This window comes from Salvelinus alpinus, chromosome 16 (assembly GCF_045679555.1).
Source record: "Salvelinus alpinus chromosome 16, SLU_Salpinus.1, whole genome shotgun sequence".
Lineage (NCBI taxonomy): Eukaryota > Metazoa > Chordata > Actinopteri > Salmoniformes > Salmonidae > Salvelinus > Salvelinus alpinus.
Window position 1 is genome coordinate 20977934 of NC_092101.1, and position 22284 is coordinate 21000217.

The following is a 22284-nucleotide window of genomic DNA, read 5'->3' on the forward strand; positions in this document are numbered from 1 at the left end:
CTGGCCGCAAGCTTATAGGTCTGCTGTTCGAACTAGTAAAGGCAGCTTTACCACTCTTGGATAGCAGAATTACTTTGGCTTCCCTTCAGGCCTGAGGACAAAGGCTTTCCTCTCAGCTCAGATTAAAGATATGACAGATAGTAGTGGCTATAGAGTCAGCTACTGTACCATCCTCAGTAGCTTTCCATCTAAGCTGTTAATGTACATATCTACTTCAAATACCTCATACCCCTCCCTGCACATTGATCTGGTACTGGAACTCCCTGTATATAGCTAAACAAAATTGTATTTTATTCCTTGTGTTACTATATTTATTTTTATTATAATTTTTTAACTCTGCAACTTAAAGCAAGCATTTCATGGGTATGTCTACACCTGTTGTATTTGGTGCATGTGACAAGTAAACATTACATTTGAGAGAGATCACAAGAGACAGCCACTGGTGTCAGGGCACAAGCACTAAACATTGTTTTATTTACCTGCATTTTTCAATATCATTCCAAACTAGTAAAGTGTGCAGTATGCTTCAACATACCACAGCAAGAAGTAAGCTTCGTATATATTAATGTTTTAGGAAACATATATGGTACTGTGGTTGAGGATAGAATTTGAGTGAATGATCTATTATACAGCAGTAAGAAGGGGTGGTCTTACTCCAGCCAGACAGAGCCTAGATGAGCTTTGCTCCAGCACTGTCAATACTGCTAAAAAGTGCATTACTGTGATTACCTTGTTACACACTACAGAGAGGTTATCAGTTATACATTGAATTTGAATTGACCATTCAATTCCAATTCCATTTGAGATTTCACAGTAGAAAGTTGGTCTGACCAGTTTAATCGTTACAAGGTAGCCTTCTCTATACCAACGACACAGATGGTAAAAGCTTGATTATCTTCATTAATTAGTGCATTATCACTACATATTAAAGCCTCTTATAATGGTTCATGTTTATTAAGTTATTTTTCATAATGGCTCCAGTAAGGGATGTGGTATTGAGAACACAGCAATGTCTGTGATTCTTATGAAATTCCTGCTCTCGGTTGTAAGGGAACAGACCGGTCATAATTGTTTCAGTATTTTGGCCTATGCTGTCCTACTGTCACATCATCATAGCTTGGATTCTAGTTCCTGCCAGAAACAGAGCTGCTGGAGAAATAGCTCCTCTCACTGAGTGACTGATGGGAAATGGGTTTGGGAGAAGCCAAAGGTCTTCTCTCCAAATCAGCCCAGGCACCAGGGTAACTGTGAATAGACATCCTTGCCTCCAAATGCGTCTCTTGGCTTCCTCTGTCCACTTCAGCCTACTGTTGGCTTTAGCCAGCCTCTATATTTACAATAATGTCATGAGATCAAAATGAAACCAAATACTGGGAGCATGGTAGAAATTCTAATTCACCAGCCTTGTGGTTTTCTTGTTATGGGAACATGTACACTGTACAAATGGTTGTGTTACAACAATGAATATCTGAGTTACGAGTATACTTGCATCTTGGACCATATCTCTGGTGGTGGGGGACTTTTATGAGTAATTGTGGTCAGTTTACGACAGACAAGCATGTGTCCCCTGGTTGGACTGAGGAGGGAAGCTACTTTGCTTCCCTGTGCTTGTAATGCTGTCTTTTCTGTGTTGTAATTTAACTGTGACTCCCTGTGATTCCAGAGTAACTCGGCTAGTATGTCTTTCTCGTTAAGTCACTTCTTTAACAAAACATTTTCTCTTTCTCTCTGCCCCCCCCCCCCCCACACACATACACTCTGTGCATCTCTATCCCTCTCTTTATTTCTCTCTTTGTTTCTCTCTTTTTCTCTCTTTCTCTCCCTCTGCCAACAGCAGTTCACTGGCACTGCTCTGTCTTTTTGTCTTTCGTCTCAAGGGGTGACTTGGCACAGGGGCATGCTGGCACTGTTCAACAGGGTTAGTTGTACTTTGTGTGCTCTTGCTCTGGGCGAGAAAGAGAGTGGGAGGGAGGGAGGGAGAGTGAGTGAAAGAGAGACGGGAGAAAGAGCAATCTAAAATGGCTGCCAAAAGCAAACTCCTCTGCACATGAAATGTCTGCCAAAAAATGATGTTATGTTGAGCGATCCCTAGCCAGAGAAATAACTTACTTGGAAAGAAAATAGCAACAACAAGGGCCATGATAAATATGTATTAATAGTAAATGTGTAAAGATGAGGTCGGGGAATATGAGGGAGAGGATAGAGAGAGAGATAGGAGAGAGAGTTTTTCGGCAAATTCAGAAAGTACGTAATAACACATTTCCAAACTGCTTATATTGATGGAATGTGAATAAAGAAATATAAAAGAAGAGAATAACAAGTTTAGGGACAGGGTGTGGGGCAGTAAGAAGATCAGTTTCACCCTCATTGAACTTTGGTCAAGCTCACGAGGGGACAGCTGCAATGGTCATTTAATATCCGTTCTGACATTTATAAGTTTATCACGTTTAAATGATATTGCAGAGGTGTTGGTGATTTGTTCGTTAACTCTTACAATCCTGGAATGATAAAACCATCAAAAGTAAGATATTACTTGAAAATATAACAATAACTTTTGAACAGTTAACAAAATGGCCGTCAACTACTTTCGTAGGGAAAATGGATGGTGTCCTGTTTCGGACATCGTTTTATTGCATCATCATATGGCATGATGCCCTGCACCCCCACCCTCCCAAAAACCGTTAGAAACCCTAATATAAACTTTGTTCTAAAATATATGAACGAAAATATGGAAACTATGTATTTGTTTTCCAGAGCAATGTCTTTGGGGAATTACGGGTCTTTGTGTGTGCCAGTCTGTCTAGCCTAGTCTTGCTCTCGTTTTCTCTTTCTTTTGCTCATTGTGCCAGCAATTTTGTCTGAGGGCATATTAAAAAGTCTAATCAATCCATGTAATATAGCCTACACCTGCACAATAAATGCATTATTTTTTTTAGACAGGTCTAAAGAAGCATGAGATGAAGAAAATGTAGTCTGTTTCAGAAGAAAATAATAGCATACTCTGAGTTGTCCTTATGTTAGGTCCTGATATGGCTATGCCATATGACTGTGGGCTACGTTAGTTCATTTAGAAGACAAGAGTTACTTATAATTCCATGGCATTATTTTACAGTATGAAGAATACAATTGAACAAAGCTGAATAAAATATAAATATTTTATCCAAACGATTTGAGGGAGTGCGCACATGCAGCTATTCTGTGTTGAGCGGTTAACAAAGAAATAGGTATTCCTATATGCTTAATTTAAACATATTAATGTAACTTTAGTTGGGCTATATGTTTTGATTTTTAATACATTGTATGGCTGTTTTTTTGCTCAGGCTGTACACACTCCAATAGTCTCTCATTCACAATTTGACAAGCACTTGATAATGCCTCGAATTCCACGGCGGCATCCCCTTTGTGGACGTAATACTCTAAAAATATCCATGCCTTTTGTGGCCCGGAGTGCTGCGTTGTGCCTTTCTCCCTGAGTGTGCTGGGCATTCCGAAGAGTCTCTCACTCACACGGCTCTCTGTCACATGATTGGGTCTTTCTCACAGGCTACAAGTTAAGACAGACACATCGGGGATGCAACTGCACGCGTCCTTATCCAATCCAATGCATATTGAAGATATTTTTTTGTCAGTCAACAAGATGAGTAGACCTAACGAACAACAAAAGCACTAGCCTATGTCAATCTACTATCCTCAACAGTAAAGGTCAACCTATTATTTTCTGTGCGAGAAATAAATATTCCAAACATGGTCTGGGACAGTTGTGGGATGTGATAGATCCCAAATGAATACAAACCTTTTTTATGCAATGTGGCTGACGCAACAGATCAGAACGTTTAGCTTAAAATGTTGATAAACTTTTAGGCTATTTCTTCACATTATAAGCACAGCAATGCGCACATGGTAGTAGGCTATAAACACAAATGTTCCATTAGTGGAAAACACCATTATCAAAAGTGACCGCAAAAGCATGTAATGCTTTTATTATAAAGGTGCATTTTTATGGTGAAAATGATCTTCCCCAAACTTGAAACTCACTCGCTGCTTGTATGCCAGTTAGGCTCTGCTCTACACCCCTTATAAAGCAGATTAATGTGGTTAATTTTAAGAAGTTCTTTGGCCACTTTAGTTGTGATACGAACCTTATTAAAACATATAGGCCTATGGGCTAGGCTACATGAGGTAACTATGATTAGAACAAGTCGCAAAAAAAAGGCATTGTTTGTTATGCTGAGCATCATTCACAAGTGATAATATATAATTCACAAGTGACACCATCAGACTATTCTTGTTTTAATCTTGTCTTTACATATACTAAATAATATGTGTGACATTTACTTTGATTTAGAATGGACCATTATCGTGCACCTGTATCGAAACTGGGGCAGTGGGGGGAAAAATACATGTCATCTATGCACTTAAATAGCAAATGGAGGACGCTTTTCCCCATGTTTTTTTCTTCTTCATCCCAGCCATATAGGCTATACTCCTGTTGTAAATATATGCAATGTGCGTAATATTAGGAAAGTTGGGAAATAAATATAGTAGACCAAGCCTATAGAAAGCTGATGGGACCTCCTCTTTTTATTAGCGGCCATCACTCTGTTTCCCCCCTGCATTTGCATAGCCTATATAAATGTTGCGCAACATGAGCATTGATGTCAGAGTGTTTCGTGGGACAATAGAGTGCTGAGTACCAGTGTATGGCTCACTTGTCCAGTGTAGAGGGAAGCAGGGTGCTTGTTCTAGTGACGGGGAGTTAATGTGAAGATCTCAATGAGGCGCTCCCTCCACAGGCTCTAAACTCCAACATGTGGAGCATTGTGGAATGTGTGTGGCTTTGATCTGTGAGTGGAGTCATGCCTATCTGATAGAAGAGAGCCCCATTTATTTATCTTTTAGGTTTTCACTGCTGTTCACTTGGAATGCCAGCCAGACTCTTTGTGGTAAATCTAGTGTTCTTCCTGTTTGGACCGCACTTTATTGATTTACTTGTATTATTTGCATTTGCCAGGTGTCAGTTCACACAAATAAAAGTTGGTTTTCTGGTTGGATTGTGTGGCCTTGCCATTGTTGTGATGCTTCACTGAGTGTACATTTTGGCAAAACAACTAAAATAGCCTGCCAGAAACCTTTGTTGCAATTGGATTAGAGTTACATTTCCTAAACAAGAAAGTTATTAAGTGAGGTATTTGGGTCATGTTTCACATTGAAACCCTACTTGTTATAATAGCTTTAGTACTATCTATTTAATATAGTGCTTAACCTTTTTGATATTTGTCACATTATTTCTCACTAAATAGGTTATTTTCTAAAGACTGTTTACAACTACTTTAACACCCTCAAATGAGCCTTTTATGTGGTAAGACAAATGATGCTGGATTTAGACTTGTTTCTGACTTTCCCCAACACCCCCTCTCTGTCTGTCTCTTTCTACCCCCTCTCTCTTCCTTTCCTTCCCTCTCTTCAGAGTCAGAGCAGAGCAGTAGCCCACGCACAGGTATTGGGTCAGATCAGGAGGATAGCCGAGCTGCCACCATGGGTAAGGGGCCCGAAGGACTCTCTCTCTCTCACACACACACACACACACACACACACACACACACACACACACACACACACACACACACATCCAAATACCAACACACTCTGAATTATTCATACACATTTACACACTACCAGACAGTGACATACGCTTTGAGATAGTTATTAATCCAGTACCCACAGACACACACAATACCTTTCACTGTAATATATGGAATCCAATATATTACAGGTTTCTATCAGGCTAAAACATTATTTAAATGTGTTTTACTGGCTTGCTGATACTCTGACATTTGTTGTGTCCTTTTCTTGTGATGTCTCTTAAAAGTGAGAAGTTACTGTGATGCTTGTTGTATTATGTCATAGAACTCTCCATGGTGACAAATCTCTGTGTTTTCCAGATGCTCCTGAGTTTCAGGAAAGCTTTGTGACGTCAGGAGTTTTTAATGTAACAGAGCTGGTGCAAGTGTCCAGAAGTAAGATTTTTCACCTTTTTATTAAGCTACTCGTGGTTTTAAATATTTGTGGTTGAATGGAAAAATATAACAAAAATCCATATTTTGTTCTTAAAACGTCATGTGTGGCGCCTTTCATTATAACTTCCTAGCCATAACTTACACAGCAACATGCTTAGGAGCTGGACATGTGTCACATAAACTATGGTGATTAAACTTCTGACAGCCCTCTTCAGTAAAAAAAAATTGCTAGCTCACTAACTCTGGCCCTCAAGCAGGGGGTGGAAACTCCCAGCCACTCTCTGGCAGTCACTCTACTCCCCTCAGTAGCTGAGCTCCTAGTCTCTGCAATGCTGCCTGTTTCACTGCAATTCAATCATATCCCCATACACAGAAATAGGGAACACATGGATGGTATAACAGGCTAGATGATAAAGATGGTAGGGAATATCCAGATCCAGGATTGCAGGAGATACTAACGTAATCCACTTACAGCATTAATCACAGACAACATGCAGAGTAAACCTCTCCTTACTGTCTACCACCCCATCAGACACTCAATATGATTTCTGACTGGGAATCAGATCATATGGCTTTAGAATGATTTTTTTTATGACTTCCTAGTCCTTTATGTTGTTTTATCTGTCTCAGGGTGGATTTTGCAGATGTTATATCCATTCAATATTTTCTATTCACATTGCCAAGGCTATGTGCTCAGTCGTTGGCTGGGGATGCTGTGCTCACCAGGCCTGGCATTAGCAGTGAATTAGGGCCACATTAACACAGCCCCCACATGGCCAACCAGCCTCTAATTACTCTGTATGAATAAGCATCCTCTCCCAGCCACACACAGGCTTCACTAGTCACCACCTGAGATCTCCATTCACTTACCCTCCAATCTGACTTGTCATTTGCATCCGTTATTTCATTAGGTTTAGAAATGGAGTTGAATCAGATTTGAAAGACAGCTAATGTTAAGGGAGCTGAAGGGAGAGAAGCTCGGCCATCTGTCACATGTAATTGATCGCGTTTTCAGTTTTCCCAGTGATATGCCGTTCTCCAAAGGGTCAGTCTTCATCTGTCATTCAGTAGGAGCAACAAGCTCTGATGCGCGTACATTCACGCACACACCCACACACACACACACACACACACACACACACACACACACCACAGCTGACAGCTGATGTGGAACGCTGTAGCTACAATTATCAAAACTAAATGAGTGAGTTATTATGGTGCATAGGGAAAACATTTCACTTTACACCTGTCAAACAGGCTCTCTGTTTTCCATGTCACGCCTTGACTGACTAATTGGAAGGAAACGTAGTTAAAGACTTCAATTAACCACCTGCCATCTGGTCTCCCTGGGGAAAAGACTGCTATTTCAGATTCACTCCCTCCACTCCCCAAATCCTCAGCTGCACATGATGCTATGCTATAACAGCTATCACCTGCACCTCTGTTTATGTGACACATTCAGATTCATATCACAAACTCCACAACACTTGTATCATGTATTTACGCTAATATCAAAGCGTGTGTTTTAAACCCCAAGAGGCGTTGATTTTAGACTACGTAATTAGCTTATTTAACTAATGTTACTTTTAAGTGCTTTCTTCTGTATTTACCCAGGCCTCATATGGGATGCATATCCTATGAGACATTAGCCGCTTTTTAGAAGTTATGAATTCTCCACTGACCTACTTTACTAGTGTAATTAAACAGAGCAGAATGTGTTGTTATTACTGCTTTGCATCACCACGGCTATCCAGCTCAACCATAGAAATAGAATCCAACACATTGACTTGTAGGGGGATTCCTGTTCTAATAATTATGTTTCTATGCGTTCAACCACCCCTGCTCATGTTTGGAGATCCCTCCATGGTTATTCCTTTTTGGCCAGGGTTTCCTGTAAGGTGCACGTGAAGGACTTTCTACACTGGAGATCCATGAATCCTCCCTTTGTCTTGTGTTCCCCAGCGTCTCGGTACAGTGTATGAGTTAGGGAGAGATTGATTGCCTGGGGATCTGTAGTGACGCCATCCCACTGTTAATAAGCGTACCTGCCCTAACAAATGGGACATTGTTCTCCGAGCTCACTGTCTGCCCACGGCTCAGTACAGTATAGTACACACTAGCGTAGTATACTGCAACAACATCTCTGTCCACTCCAACCTGAACACAGCACAGTAGCAGGCAGCCATTAATGCACATGGCCATATAAATGACATTAGTGGAAACCTGAGAGGGGAAATGGGGTAAATGCTGATAGATGGCTGCTACATCCTCATACTGTTGTCCTGAGAGTTGTCCTGAGAGTTGAAGTGCAGTAGCAGACTGCAGCTGGGATTGTCCACTTTTTGTAACCTCTCGCTCAACGTCAACAAAACGAAGGAGCTGATCGTGGACTACAGGAGACAGCAGAGAGAGTACACCCCCATCCACATCGACGGGACCACAGTGGAGAGAGTCCAAAGCTTAAAGTTCCTCGGCGTACACATCACTGAGGACCTGAAATAGTCCCTCCACACCAACAGAGAGTGGTGCGGTCAGTCCAATGCATCATCGGGGGCACACTGCCTGCCCTCCAGGACATATACAGCAGCCTGCTTCACATGAAGGCCAAGAAGATCATCAAGGACCTCAGCCACCTGAGCCACAGCCTATTCACCCCTCTACCATCTAGAAGGCAGAGACAGTACAGGTGCATCAAAGCTGGGACCAAGAGGCTGAGAAACAGATTCTTTCTCCACAGCTTCTATCATCAGACTGTTAAACAGTCACCACTAGCCAGCCTCCACTCAGTACCCTGCCCTGAACCTTAGACACTGTTACTAACCGGCTACCACTCAGTACCCTGCCCTGAACCTTAGACACTGTTACTAACCGGCTACCTCTCAGTACCCTGCCCTGAACCTTAAACACTGTTACTAACCGGCTACCACTCAGTACCCTGCCCTGAACCTTAGACACTGTTACTAACCGGCTACCTCTCAGTACCCTGCCCTGAACCTTAAACACTGTTACTAACCGGCTACCACTCAGTACCCTGCCCTGAACCTTAGACACTGTTACTAACCGGCTACCACTCAGTACCCTGCCCTGAACCTTAGACACTGTTACTAACCGGCTACCTCTCAGTACCCTGCCCTGAACCTTAAACACTGTTACTAACCAGCTACCACTCAGTACCCTGCCCTGAACCTTAGACACTGTTACTAACCGGCTACCTCTCAGTACCCTGCCCTGAACCTTAGACACTGTTACTAACTGGCTACCACTCAGTACCCTGCCCTGAACCTTAAACACTGTTACTAACCGGCTACCACTCAGTACCCTGCCCTGAACCTTAGACACTGTTACTAACCGGCTACCTCTCAGTACCCTGCCCTGAACCTTAAACACTGTTACTAACCGGCTACCACTCAGTACCCTGCCCTGAACCTTGACACTGTTACTAACCGGCTACCTCTCAGTACCCTGCCCTGAACCTTAGACACTGTTACTAACCGGCTACCACTCAGTACCCTGCCCTGAACCTTAGACACTGTTACTAACCGGCTACCACCCAGTACTCTACCCTGAACCTTAGACACTGTTACTAACCGGCTACCACCCAGTACCCTGCTCTGAACCGTAGACACTGTTACTAACCGGCTACCACTCAGTACCCTGCCCTGAACCTTAGACACTGTTACTAACCAGCTACCACCCAGTACCCTGCCCTGAACCGTAGACACTGTTACTAACCGGCTACCACTCAGTACCCTGCCCTGAACCTTAGACACTGTTACTAACCGGCTACCACTCAGTACCCTGCCCTGAACCTTAGACACTGTTACTAACCGGCTACCACCCAGTACCCTGCCCTGAACCGTAGACACTGTTACTAACCGGCTACCACTCAGTACCCTGCCCTGAACCTTAGACACTGTTACTAACCGGCTACCTCTCAGTACCCTGCCCTGAACCTTAGACACTGTTATTAACCGGCTACCACTCAGTCCCCAGCCCTGAACCTTAGACACTGTTACTAACCGGCTACCACCCAGTACTCTACCCTGAACCTTAGACACTGTTACTAACCGGCTACCTCTCAGTACCCTGCCCTGAACCTTAGACACTGTTACTAACCGGCTACCACCCAGTACTCTACCCTGAACCTTAGACACTGTTACTAACCGGCTACCTCTCAGTACCCTGCCCTGAACCTTAGACACTGTTACTAACCGGCTACCACTCAGTACCCTGCCCTGAACCTTAGACACGGTTACTAACCGGCTACCACTCAGTACCCTGCCCTGAACCTTAGACACTGTTACTAACCGGCTACCACCCAGTACTCTACCCTGAACCTTAGACACTGTTACTAACCGGCTACCACTCAGTCCCCTGCCCTGAACCTTAGACACTGTTACTAACCGGCTACCACCCAGTCCCCTGCCCTGGACCTTAGACACTGTTACTAACCGGCTACCACCCAGTACCCTGCCCTGAACCTTAGACACTGTTACTAACCAGCTACCACCCAGTACCCTGCCCTGAACCTTAGACACTGTTACTAACCGGCTACCACTCAGTACCCTGCCCTGAACCTTAGACACTGTTACTAACCGGCTACCACTCAGTACCCTGCCCTGAACCTTAGACACTGTTACTAACCGGCTACCACTCAGTACCCTGCCCTGAACCTTAGACACTGTTACTAACCGGCTACCACTCAGTCTCCAGCCCTGAACCTTAGACACTGTTACTAACCGGCTACCACTCAGTACCCTGCCCTGAACCTTAGACACTGTTACTAACCGGCTACCACTCAGTACCCTGCCCTGAACCTTAGACACTGTTACTAACCGGCTACCACTCAGTACCCTGCCCTGAACCTTAGACACGGTTACTAACCGGCTACCACTCAGTACCCTGCCCTGAACCTTAGACACTGTTACTAACCGGCTACCACCCAGTACTCTACCCTGAACCTTAGACACTGTTACTAACCGGCTACCACTCAGTACCCTGCCCTGAACCTTAGACACTGTTACTAACCAGCTACCACTCAGTACCCTGCCCTGAACCGTAGACACTGTTACTAACCGGCTACCACCCAGTACTCTACCCTGAACCTTAGACACTGTTACTAACCGGCTACCACCCAGTACTCTACCCTGAACCTTAGACACTGTTACTAACCGGCTACCACCCAGTACCCTGCCCTGAACCTTAGACACGGTTACTAACCGGCTACCACTCAGTACTCTACCCTGAACCTTAGACACTGTTACTAACCGGCTACCACTCAGTCCCCAGCCCTGAACCTTAGACACTGTTACTAACCGGCTACCACTCAGTACCCTGCCCTGAACCTTAGACACTGTTACTAACCGGCTACCTCTCAGTACCCTGCCCTGAACCTTAGACACTGTTACTAACCGGCTACCACTCAGTCCCCAGCCCTGAACCTTAGACACTGTTACTAACCGGCTACCACCCAGTACTCTACCCTGAACCTTAGACACTGTTACTAACCGGCTACCTCTCAGTACCCTGCCCTGAACCTTAGACACTGTTACTAACCGGCTACCACTCAGTACCCTGCCCTGAACCTTAGACACGGTTACTAACCGGCTACCACTCAGTACCCTGCCCTGAACCTTAGACACTGTTACTAACCGGCTACCACCCAGTACTCTACCCTGAACCTTAGACACTGTTACTAACCGGCTACCACTCAGTCCCCTGCCCTGAACCTTAGACACTGTTACTAACCGGCTACCACCCAGTCCCCTGCCCTGGACCTTAGACACTGTTACTAACCGGCTACCACCCAGTACCCTGCCCTGAACCTTAGACACTGTTACTAACCAGCTACCACCCAGTACCCTGCCCTGAACCTTAGACACTGTTACTAACCGGCTACCACTCAGTACCCTGCCCTGAACCTTAGACACTGTTACTAACCGGCTACCACTCAGTACCCTGCCCTGAACCTTAGACACTGTTACTAACCGGCTACCACTCAGTACCCTGCCCTGAACCTTAGACACTGTTACTAACCGGCTACTACTCAGTCTCCAGCCCTGAACCTTAGACACTGTTACTAACCGGCTACCACTCAGTACCCTGCCCTGAACCTTAGACACTGTTACTAACCGGCTACCACTCAGTACCCTGCCCTGAACCTTAGACACTGTTACTAACCGGCTACCACTCAGTACCCTGCCCTGAACCTTAGACACGGTTACTAACCGGCTACCACTCAGTACCCTGCCCTGAACCTTAGACACTGTTACTAACCGGCTACCACCCAGTACTCTACCCTGAACCTTAGACACTGTTACTAACCAGCTACCACTCAGTACCCTGCCCTGGACCGTAGACACTGTTACTAACCGGCTACCACCCAGTACTCTACCCTGAACCTTAGACACTGTTACTAACCGGCTACCACCCAGTACTCTACCCTGAACCTTAGACACTGTTACTAACCGGCTACCACCCAGTACCCTGCCCTGAACCTTAGACACGGTTACTAACCGGCTACCACTCAGTACTCTACCCTGAACCTTAGACACTGTTACTAACCGGCTACCACTCAGTCCCCAGCCCTGAACCTTAGACACTGTTACTAACCGGCTACCACTCAGTACCCTGCCCTGAACCTTAGACACTGTTACTAACCGGCTACCACTCAGTCCCCAGCCCTGAACCTTAGACACTGTTACTAACCGGCTACCACTCAGTACCCTGCCCTGAACCTTAGACACTGTTACTAACCGGCTACCACTCAGTACCCTGCCCTGAACCTTAGACACTGTTACTAACCGGCTACCTCTCAGTACCCTGCCCTGAACCTTAGACACTGTTACTAACCGGCTACCACTCAGTACCCTGCCCTGAACCTTAGACACTGTTACTAACCGGCTACCACTCAGTACCCTGCCCTGAACCTTAGACACTGTTACTAACCGGCTACCACTCAGTACCCTGCCCTGAACCTTAGACACTGTTACTAACCGGCTACCACTCAGTACCCTGCCCTGAACCTTAGACACTGTTACTAACCGGCTACCACTCAGTACCCTGCCCTGAACCTTAGACACTGTTACTAACCGGCTACCACTCAGTACCCTGCCCTGAACCTTAGACACTGTTACTAACCGGCTACCACTCAGTACCCTGCCTTGAACCTTAGACACTGTTACTAACCGGCTACCACTCAGTCCCCAGCCCTGAACCTTAGACACTGTTACTAACCGGCTACCTCTCAGTACCCTGCCCTGAACCTTAGACACTGTTACTAACCGGCTACCACTCAGTACCCTGCCCTGAACCTTAGACACGGTTACTAACCGGCTACCACCCAGTACTCTACCCTGAACCTTAGAGACTCCTGCCCTATATACATAGTCATTGAACACTATAATTTTAATAATGTTTACATGCTGTTTTACCCACTTTATATATACACTGAGTGTACAAAACATTAAGGATACCTGCTCTTGGCATGTTATAGACTGACCAGGTGAATCCAGGTGAAAGCTATGATCCTTTATTGATGTCACTTGTTAAATCCACTTCATTCAGTGTAGATGAAGGGGAGGAGACAGGTAAAATAATGATTTTTAAACCTTGAGACAATTGAGACATGGATTGTATATGTGTGCCATTCAGAGGGTGAATGGGCAAGACAAAATATTTAAGTGCCTTTGAACAGGGTATGGTAGTAGGTGCCAGGCACACCGGTTTGAGTGTGCCAAGAACTGCAAGCTGCTGGGTTTTTCATGCTCTACAGTTTCCCGTGTGTATCAAGAATGGTCCACCACCCAAAGGGCATCCATCCAACTTGACACAACTGTGGGAAGCATTGGAGTCAACATGGGCCAGCATCCCTGTGGAACACTTTCAACACCTTGTAGTTTAGGCCCCGACAAATTGAGGCTGTTCTGAGGGAAAAATGGGGTGCAACTCAATATTAGGAAGGTGTTCTTAATGTTTTGTACAGTGTGTGTACGTACCAGATAAAGTTTGGACACACCTTCTCATTCAAGGGTTTTTCTTTATTTTTATTATTTTCTACATTGTAGAGTAATGGTGAAGACATCAAAACTATGAAATAACACATATTGAATCATGTAATAACCAAAAATGTAATAGATTTTAGATTTTAGATTCTTCAAAGTTTACCCTTTAACCTGATGACAGCGTTACACACGCTTGGCATTCTCTCAACCAGTTTCATGAGGTAGTCACCTGGAATGCATTTCAATTAACAGGTGTGCCTTGTAAAAGTTAATTTGAGGAATTTCTTTCCTTAATGCGTTTGAGACAATCAGTTGTGTTGTGACAAGGTAGCGGTAGTATACAGAACATAGTCCTATTTGGTAAAATACTAAGTCCATATTATGGCAAGAACAGCTCAAATAAGCAAAGAGAAACAACAGTCCATCATTACTTTAAGACATGAAGGTCAGTCAATACAGAAAATTTGAAGAACTTTTAAGTTTCTTCAAGTGCAGTCGCAAAAACCATCAAGCACTTTGATGAAACTCGCTCTCATGAGGACCGCCACAGGAAAGGAAGACCCAAAGTTACCTCTGCTGCAGAGGATAGGTTCATTAGAGCCTTAAATTGCTGCCCAAATAAATGCTTCACAGAGTACAAGTAACAGACACAACTTTTCAGAGGAGACTGCGTGAATCAGGCCTTCATGGTCGAATTGCTGCAAAGAAACTACTACTAAAGGACACCAATAAGAAGAAAATAGTTGCTTTGGCCAAGGAACGAGCAATGGACATTAGACCGGTAGAAATCTGTCCTTTAGGTCTGATGAGTCCAAATTTGCGATTTTTGGTTCCAACCGCCATGTCTTTGTGAGACGCAGAGTGGGTGAACGGATGATCTCTGCATGTATGGTTCCCACCGTGAAGCATGGAGGAGGTGTGATGGTGTGGGGGTGCTTTGCTGGTGATGCTGTCAGTGATTCAAGGCACACTTAACCAGCATGGCTACCACAGCATTCTGCAGCGATACGCCATCCCATCTGGTTTGCGCTTAGTGGGTCTATCATTTATTTTTTAACAGGACAATGACCCAACACACCTCCAGGCTGTGTAAGGGCTATTTTACCAAGGAGAGTGATGGAGTGCTGCATCAGATGACCTGGCCTCCACAATCACCCGACCTTAACCCAATTGAGATGGGATGAGTTGGACCGCAGAGTGAAGGAAAAGCAGCCAACAAGTGCTCAGTATATGTGGGAACTCCTTCAAGACTGTTGGAAAAGCATTCCAGGTGAAGCTGGATGAGAGAATGCCAAGAGTGTGCAAAGCTGTCATCAAAGCAAAGGGTGGCTACTTTGAAGAATCACAAATATAAAATAAATGTTGTTTTGTTTAACACTTTTTTGGTTACTACATGATTCCATGTGTTAATTCATAGTTTTGATGTTTTCACTATTATTCTACAATGTAGAAAAACCCTTGAATGAGTAGGTGTGTCCAAACTTTTGACTGGTACTGTATATATAAATTCCGTACTGTGACGTTGCTCATTCTGATATTTCGTCATTTCTTTCTTTTTACTTTTATGGATTATTTGTGTATTGTTATGTATTGCTAGGTATTACTGCACTGTTGGAGCTAATCTGCGTATGCAACCAATAAACTTGGATTTGATTAGATTTTTGGAGGCTTTTCTTGTTGTTACAGAGAAGTACACACAGATATAACACAATATGTTTGCTCACAGAGCGACACACTTCTTCAGCTGCGTGTGAAGCTGAGTGAGCTTGAGGATGGTGTTATGTCATTTATGTAGATATTTGAGTATTATTCCATAGATAATTGATGTCTAATTGAAAGTGTGGTACAGTGTGTGTTCCTCCCCTGACTGACCTGTCCCCCCTGTGTGTTGTGTGCAGCTCCGGTGGTGACGGGGGCAGGCCCTAACTTTTCTCTGGGAGAGCTGCAGGGGCACCTGGCCTATGACCTTAACCCCTCAGGGGTGGGCATGAGGAGAACCCTGCCCAGCACCTCCTCCAGCGGGTCAGTACCCAGCCCCGAAACACACACACACACACACACCTAGACTGGAAATGAATATACTGCATATAGTTCAAATAGACAAAACACTCAGTTTGTTTGTACTCTACCCTGCGAAAAAACTCACATTTAGAGGGAATGTTAGAATACATTCCATATTAACACGAGCCTTGTATAAGTGAATGGCTGGATGTGCAACCACTAGGCAGATGACAGGAGGACTGTATGGTTGTTTTTATTGGTGCACAGAGAGCAGTATCCTGGTGTTGAAAGCACAAGACCTTCACTACAGTGACAATGGCTGTTCCTCATGAGATTTATCTGGGCGTGTGCAACACTGCCAAAACACAAGCTGTGACTTATTGTCTTATTTTTCACTGTAAACGTCAAGTAAAGCTGGGACAAACTGAAACCGTAAATAACTGGTTTACATGAAAATCCTGGAGCTGCTCAGTTTCCTCCCGGCCATCTCCAGGTTGCCGGTGTTGACCCACTTGTGTACTGTGCGTGTGTACATACTTTATACACAGTTTTGAACTGTCAATATGTCACATTGCCTTCCCCTTATTTCCTCCTGCCTCTCTCCCTTTGTGTGACATCCAGGAGTAAGAGGCACAAGTCAGGCTCCATGGAGGATGATGTGGACACCAGTCCTGGGGGGGAGTACTACACCTCTCCCAACTCCCCGGCTAGCAGCTCCCGCAACTGGCAAGAGGATCTGGAAGGAGGTGAGCATCCCCTCTGGGCTTCCACACAAACTCTTAGCTATTATATAGTTTTGACAAGGACAGTGCTTATTGCTCATCAGTTAGTACAAACTCATGATGTCATGCTGAGGACACTGGCTCCCCTCCAACTCTTCAGTAATTACAAACAGTGACTCAGTTCTGGTGTCCCTCTTAAATGTTCTTCATTAGGGCTGTCGAGAAACATCAACTCGTACTTTTCATAATCACAGTGGGGAAACAGCTGAAATATCAGGCCGTACTTTCACTTCAATTACCTTGAAAGCCACTGACACAGTGCTAAAGAGCAAATTATAAATATATCATGTTATAAACAGAAAGTACGCAGCTTCAAATTTCCCAAATTGAGCCTGAAGTCATAATTAATGAACCAACATTTTTTGTGAAAGTCTGCAAAAATCCAAGTGGCCCAAGGTACCTTGGAGCAGTATCCACAGATGAAACGTCGCATTAGCTACCTTCTTGCTTTCCTCTCACCTCAGGTTCACCTATCAGTTTGCTAGTATGGAATAATATTCCTAACAAAGATTTTTAGCAAACAGGAAAGCTACTGTGGATCTCTCATCTAGATACAAGCAATCATTTCAAGATGATTGTATAAAGCAGTATTTTAAATATTGAAATGGCATGTGTCTTTCTCATGGTCTTGTACAGTATGACCCTCATCCCCCAACAGCACTGACCTGGTTCTGGTAAAAAAAATAGGATGAGTAGGTTACAGCATGCACAGTGTGGTTGAGTGAGTGAGTGTGGGACAGAGTAAGTGGTCAGGTAGTGGGTGTGCTGAGTGAGTGGGGCCTGCCTAGTAAGTGCACTACACATGTGTGTATGAGCCACGAGGCAGCTCTCTAACCATGGGTTGGCAGCAGTAAGTGGGAGGAGGATCAGCATCTTTACAACAGAACTGTTACCTGAGTGTTTAACGCACTGTGTGTTGTTCTACCAGGGGGGTTCTCGGTCTCCCATATAATCTAATGCTGTGAAACTGTGGTTGACTCTTCACGCTACGCTAATAGAGTGTCCAGTGGCCTGTAAAGGGCCCTGGTGGCGTGTCTGGGGGCTTTGTGGTGCTATTAACCAGAGTGGCCCCGGCTGGGCCCCGGGCTCCAGGAGGGCCCCACGATACAGGGACCCTGATGCTGACACCAGAGCTGTGGAGGTCAATAGAGCAGAGCCGGCCCCTCTCCCCCCCAGCCTCGACCCCGTCAGAGACCCTGCAGGAGTCTGGCCCAGCCCTCCTCGTGTCGTGCTCACTCTCTTCCTGTCTAGACAGCTCTAACGAGCTCCTCTTTAACGACCCCTTCGGATGATTGCTCTGAGATGGTGGGGGGGTTACAGGCTGTGTGAGAGGAGGATGTTTGTGCACCTTCCCCAGGTAGAGGTGGTCTGGGGAAGCTTGCCTCTATACTAGGGAAGCTTGCGCCAGTCTGCAGCTGGGCGAATGGATTGGAAAGGGCAATGCCTGGCCTCCTGTAGAGCTGTGGTTTGACCCCTGGCTCAGGTCACCAGCACTACCAACTCTGTTAAGGAGGTTACGGTTTAAGCCGCACTTAACCATCGATTAGATTACATCTCATACTCTGTAGACTTTGTTCAAAAGATATATTCTCAAGATTTTGCAATGTAAATATTAATATAATGTGTCACTACAGTAGGTAGATGTGTGGGTTGGCCTAGACCCTTGAAGACTGAGCGGAGTGGTCAGTCAGATTAGTGTGATCAGGTAATTAGCGTCAGTGCTGTAATGACTGCCCTTGCCTAGCCCCCAGCACTAAGCCGGACGTGCATGTTTATCCTATGAGCAAGTCTCCCGTTGAACCTCAGCTTGCCCTCTGACATTCCTGAAAAGCCCTGGTTTACTCACTCCACTCTGAGACAGAGGGCTGGGGTAGAGCAGGGGAAGAGGAAGCTGTCAAATAAGGCTTTCCCCCTCTCTCTCTGTCTTCCTCCCTCTCTCTCAATCTCTTTCTCAGAAAACAATTAGAGTGAGGGGTATAAATGTATAATGTGTGAGAGAGAAACCTCCGTCACTCCATGACTGACTCCCTCTGTACAGTATCACAGTAATAACTTGTGTACTGTGTGCTCCACCACTCCTAAGAAGGAAACAAAGAGCTGTGCAATGTTAATACCCTAATGTATAACAGGCCCTAGCTGGGTGGAGAAAGGGTTCCTTACGCACATTCTGTGTGCGATAGCAAACTAAACACGGAGGAGGAGGAGGGTTGCACCCTGCCAGTAATACCACTGCAACAAAGATGCATTTGTTTTAGCACATCTAAGCAACTCTGGTATCAGGCACTGCAGGCCTCTTGGGAATGTGAGTGATCTACCTAGACTAACCGGATTTGGGGTAGACCTGACCAAAACATAACATTGATTCTGATCCTGTTGTTTCCTCTCAATGAGGAAGTTAGTTGGGAGCCCATGTGCTCACTGCAATGTGCTGCAGCACTGAGGACTTACTGGGTCGCGTCAATGCACCCTGCCACCCTGTGGTGAGTTACTGTAATTACAAAAGCCATGTAGTAGAAGATTCAATTGGGCAATTAAATGTAGGGTCTTTTCAATAGTCTTCTCCAGACAGGCATTTTTATTATGGGAGTCCTAGTGGCATCAGTAACACCCTCTGTGTATCTCTGTCTCTGTGTCCAGGCATGTCCCCTGGAGTAAAGAAGACAGAGATGGACAGCCCGTCTCCTCAGGAGAGCTCCCCACGTCTCGGCTTCACACAGCACCACCGGCCCGTCATCGCAGTGCACAGTGGTCAGTACACACACTCTTATGCAAATCACATTCACAGGAGACGTCTTGTCACTGTTGCCACAATCCATCACCCTCACACATGCACGTCTCCAAAGGATGAGAATCGTTTATTAAAAAAATAGCAAAAAAGTCTGAACTGTCAATTAAAAAGAGATGACGTGTCATACTTCTCCACAGCTGAGATTCCTTATGTAGTGTCTCGTGCTGTAGGGAGGTTCAACATCAACAGCAACACTATCTACATAGTTCCACATTTTTAATGCCTGTATCTGTTGAGTTAAGCCTGATGTAGGCACTGACTGCAGGCATTATGCTTTCAACAAGACCAGCTTCCTGTCAGGCAATGCATTATTTGAGGTTTTAATTGAACATCCCGTGAACACTTTCTGACAGATAATTTGTTGTGGAGTCAATGAAGACTAATCGATGAGCAGGTAGTGTTCCCCAGCCAAACGTTTGCTGGATGATGCATGAACAATTAAAGCCGCGAACAAAAGGAATTGGTCGTGCGCCCTCATATGTCAGCTAAATTAGCGCGTGGTGCTGATAGAGTTGCCGTACTAAATGTGAAACACAAACCCTTGCAATAGGTACTGTACCAAAGGAGAGGCGCAAAGACTGAGTCATTTCATTACATGTATATATCATAGTTGTTTCATGAAGAGTGGTTGTATTAAAGTCACTGAGTGTAGAGAATTGAACTCACACGGAATTGTAATTTTGTTTTGCAGAACCACACATCTTTCAATGTCACTTTTATTATCTCAAGCATACCATCATTTTGGAGCATGAACAAGTACACTTATTCAAATATTTTCTCTCTTTGTCTCCATCTCTCTCTTTCTTCCTCTCCCTCCCTCTCTTTTCTCCCTTTGTCTCTCTGTGCAGGGATTTCTCGGAGTCCGCACCCCTCCTCGTCTTTGCACTTCCCCACCACCTCCATCCTGCCCCAGTCCACCTCCTACTTTCCCCACACCGCCATCCGCTACCCGCCACACCTCAGCTCCCAAGACCCGCTGAAGGACCTGGTCTCCCTGGCCTGTGACCCGTCCAACCAGCAGCCCAGCCCAGTGAGTCCAGCCCATCTAACAACTCTAACTAAGGCCCAGAGTTTGTCCTGGTCAGGTTATGTGGTCAGTAAAACTCCTGACCCTACTCATTACTCACTGTCATTCTAGATAGGAGTAGAACCCAGCAGCGCCAGGTTACAACTGAGCCAGCCACCAATGCTGTCACTCATTGATGTGCAGAGAGAGGTGGCTTTCAGTTCACCATGTTTAATGTGTTCATCTAGTAGAACCTGTAGTAATGTTGACATCATGTCGGGCTGTGAGGTCATGGCCAGCTCTTTAGTTTGAGGTCATGTTAAGAGAAGTTCACTCACTCGGGTATATTTCCCAGAGGGAATGTATTATACGTTTGAATGGTTTATTCAGAGAATTGTGTTATTTCCATTTGTCATTTAGATTCACCTATTCGTTTGTTTGCTATTTAATTCCTTCATGCTTCATGTTTCCTATATTGTCACCCTGTCTCAGATGGCCTGGTCCCCTGTGAACAGTATGATATGCCATTTCTTTCCCATATTCTCCCCCACCGTGGTCTTTACTGGCCAGGGGATACTCTACTTTAGGGGGTGTAACCTGAGAGAGAAGCAGCCCACAGCCATGTAGGAACATAGTAAACAGCTAGAGTCAGGTTTTCCTCACGTAGCTGCTACTCCTCCCCTCTGTTCCAGACTGCAGACTCTCCGTGACTCTCAGAACAATTAACACTCACCATACTGTATCTTTAAACATGACAAAGGAGAAAGGGGCAACAATTCGATAGATCTGAAGCCATAAAATCATTGTAATCACTGTGTTTTAGCCAACTTCTTAGATTATAGTTGTTCAATGTATTGGCTGGCTGGTAGTACAGCAGTTGTGAATCCCCCGTCACAGAGAGGAAAATAAGTCCTGAGACTTCCTGCTCTGTTTAGACTCCGCCTGCTGGCCCTGGGACCAGCCCAGATCCTCAGACATGGTTATACTCATTATCCATATATGACACACAGCTGAGAGGACCTGCCACTGCACCACATGCAAATGACCCCCCCTCCCTGCTTCAATAATGCCGGCATTACAAGCCAGGTTGCTCAATGAAGCTGCTGTACTGTTTCTGTTTTCACTTGGAAAGGAGTGGAGGGAGAAGGAGATCCCTGTACGTCTCTAGCGGTGATGCTGAGGTTAGCAGAGTGCACGGGTCTGGCGCAGGCAGGCAGCTCACAGAGGAAAGAGGAGAGACATTTATCAGGAGTGCCCCCCAGCAGCAACCACGCTGGGCTCTGCTCAGCCCAAACTGCAGAGTCATTGAAATTCCCCCTGCTGCAGTGCGACTGCAGCCAGGCAGTCACAAAGGACGAGCGCATGGGACGACAATGAAGCTGACTCATTTGCTCATCCATTGTTGTGGAGGACAGTGAGTGTGCACTGCAGTCCTCTCCTCTGGGGAGGAGAGAGTCTATGAAAGCCATGCCAGCCAGTAGAAGAGCAGCCATGGATGGATGACTGGCTGAGCAGTGAAGTCCCCTGGACATCACTCATTCCCTCTCCCCTCTCTCTCTGTCTCCCTTACACACACACACACACACACACGCTGATGGAGAGGGAATGTGTGTGTTTGAGAGACCGGGACAGTGCAGTGACATCAACAGTATTATATCATCTGTGCTGCAGCAGTGAAGCCTCCTCC

General features: G+C 45.2%; 1 protein-coding gene across 8 annotated transcripts in view; it reads left to right on the plus strand.

The window, feature by feature from the left end:
• LOC139541103 (nuclear factor 1 C-type-like) overlaps nucleotides 1-22284 on the plus strand; it is a 117616-nt gene that overhangs the window by 77577 nt on the left and 17755 nt on the right. For 4 of the 8 annotated variants that reach the window (XM_071345336.1, XM_071345334.1, XM_071345335.1 and 1 more), the window contains exons 3-8: nucleotides 5468-5539; nucleotides 5943-6017; nucleotides 15919-16042; nucleotides 16643-16767; nucleotides 19441-19551; nucleotides 20440-20684. In XM_071345336.1, the coding sequence (XP_071201437.1) occupies nucleotides 5468-5539; nucleotides 5943-6017; nucleotides 15919-16042; nucleotides 16643-16767; nucleotides 19441-19551; nucleotides 20440-20684 (752 nt within the window). The remainder of the gene's footprint in view (nucleotides 1-5467; nucleotides 5540-5942; nucleotides 6018-15918; nucleotides 16043-16642; nucleotides 16768-19440; nucleotides 19552-20439; nucleotides 20685-22284) is intronic. The other 4 variants (XM_071345337.1, XM_071345339.1, XM_071345340.1 and 1 more) reach the window with 3 other exon arrangements.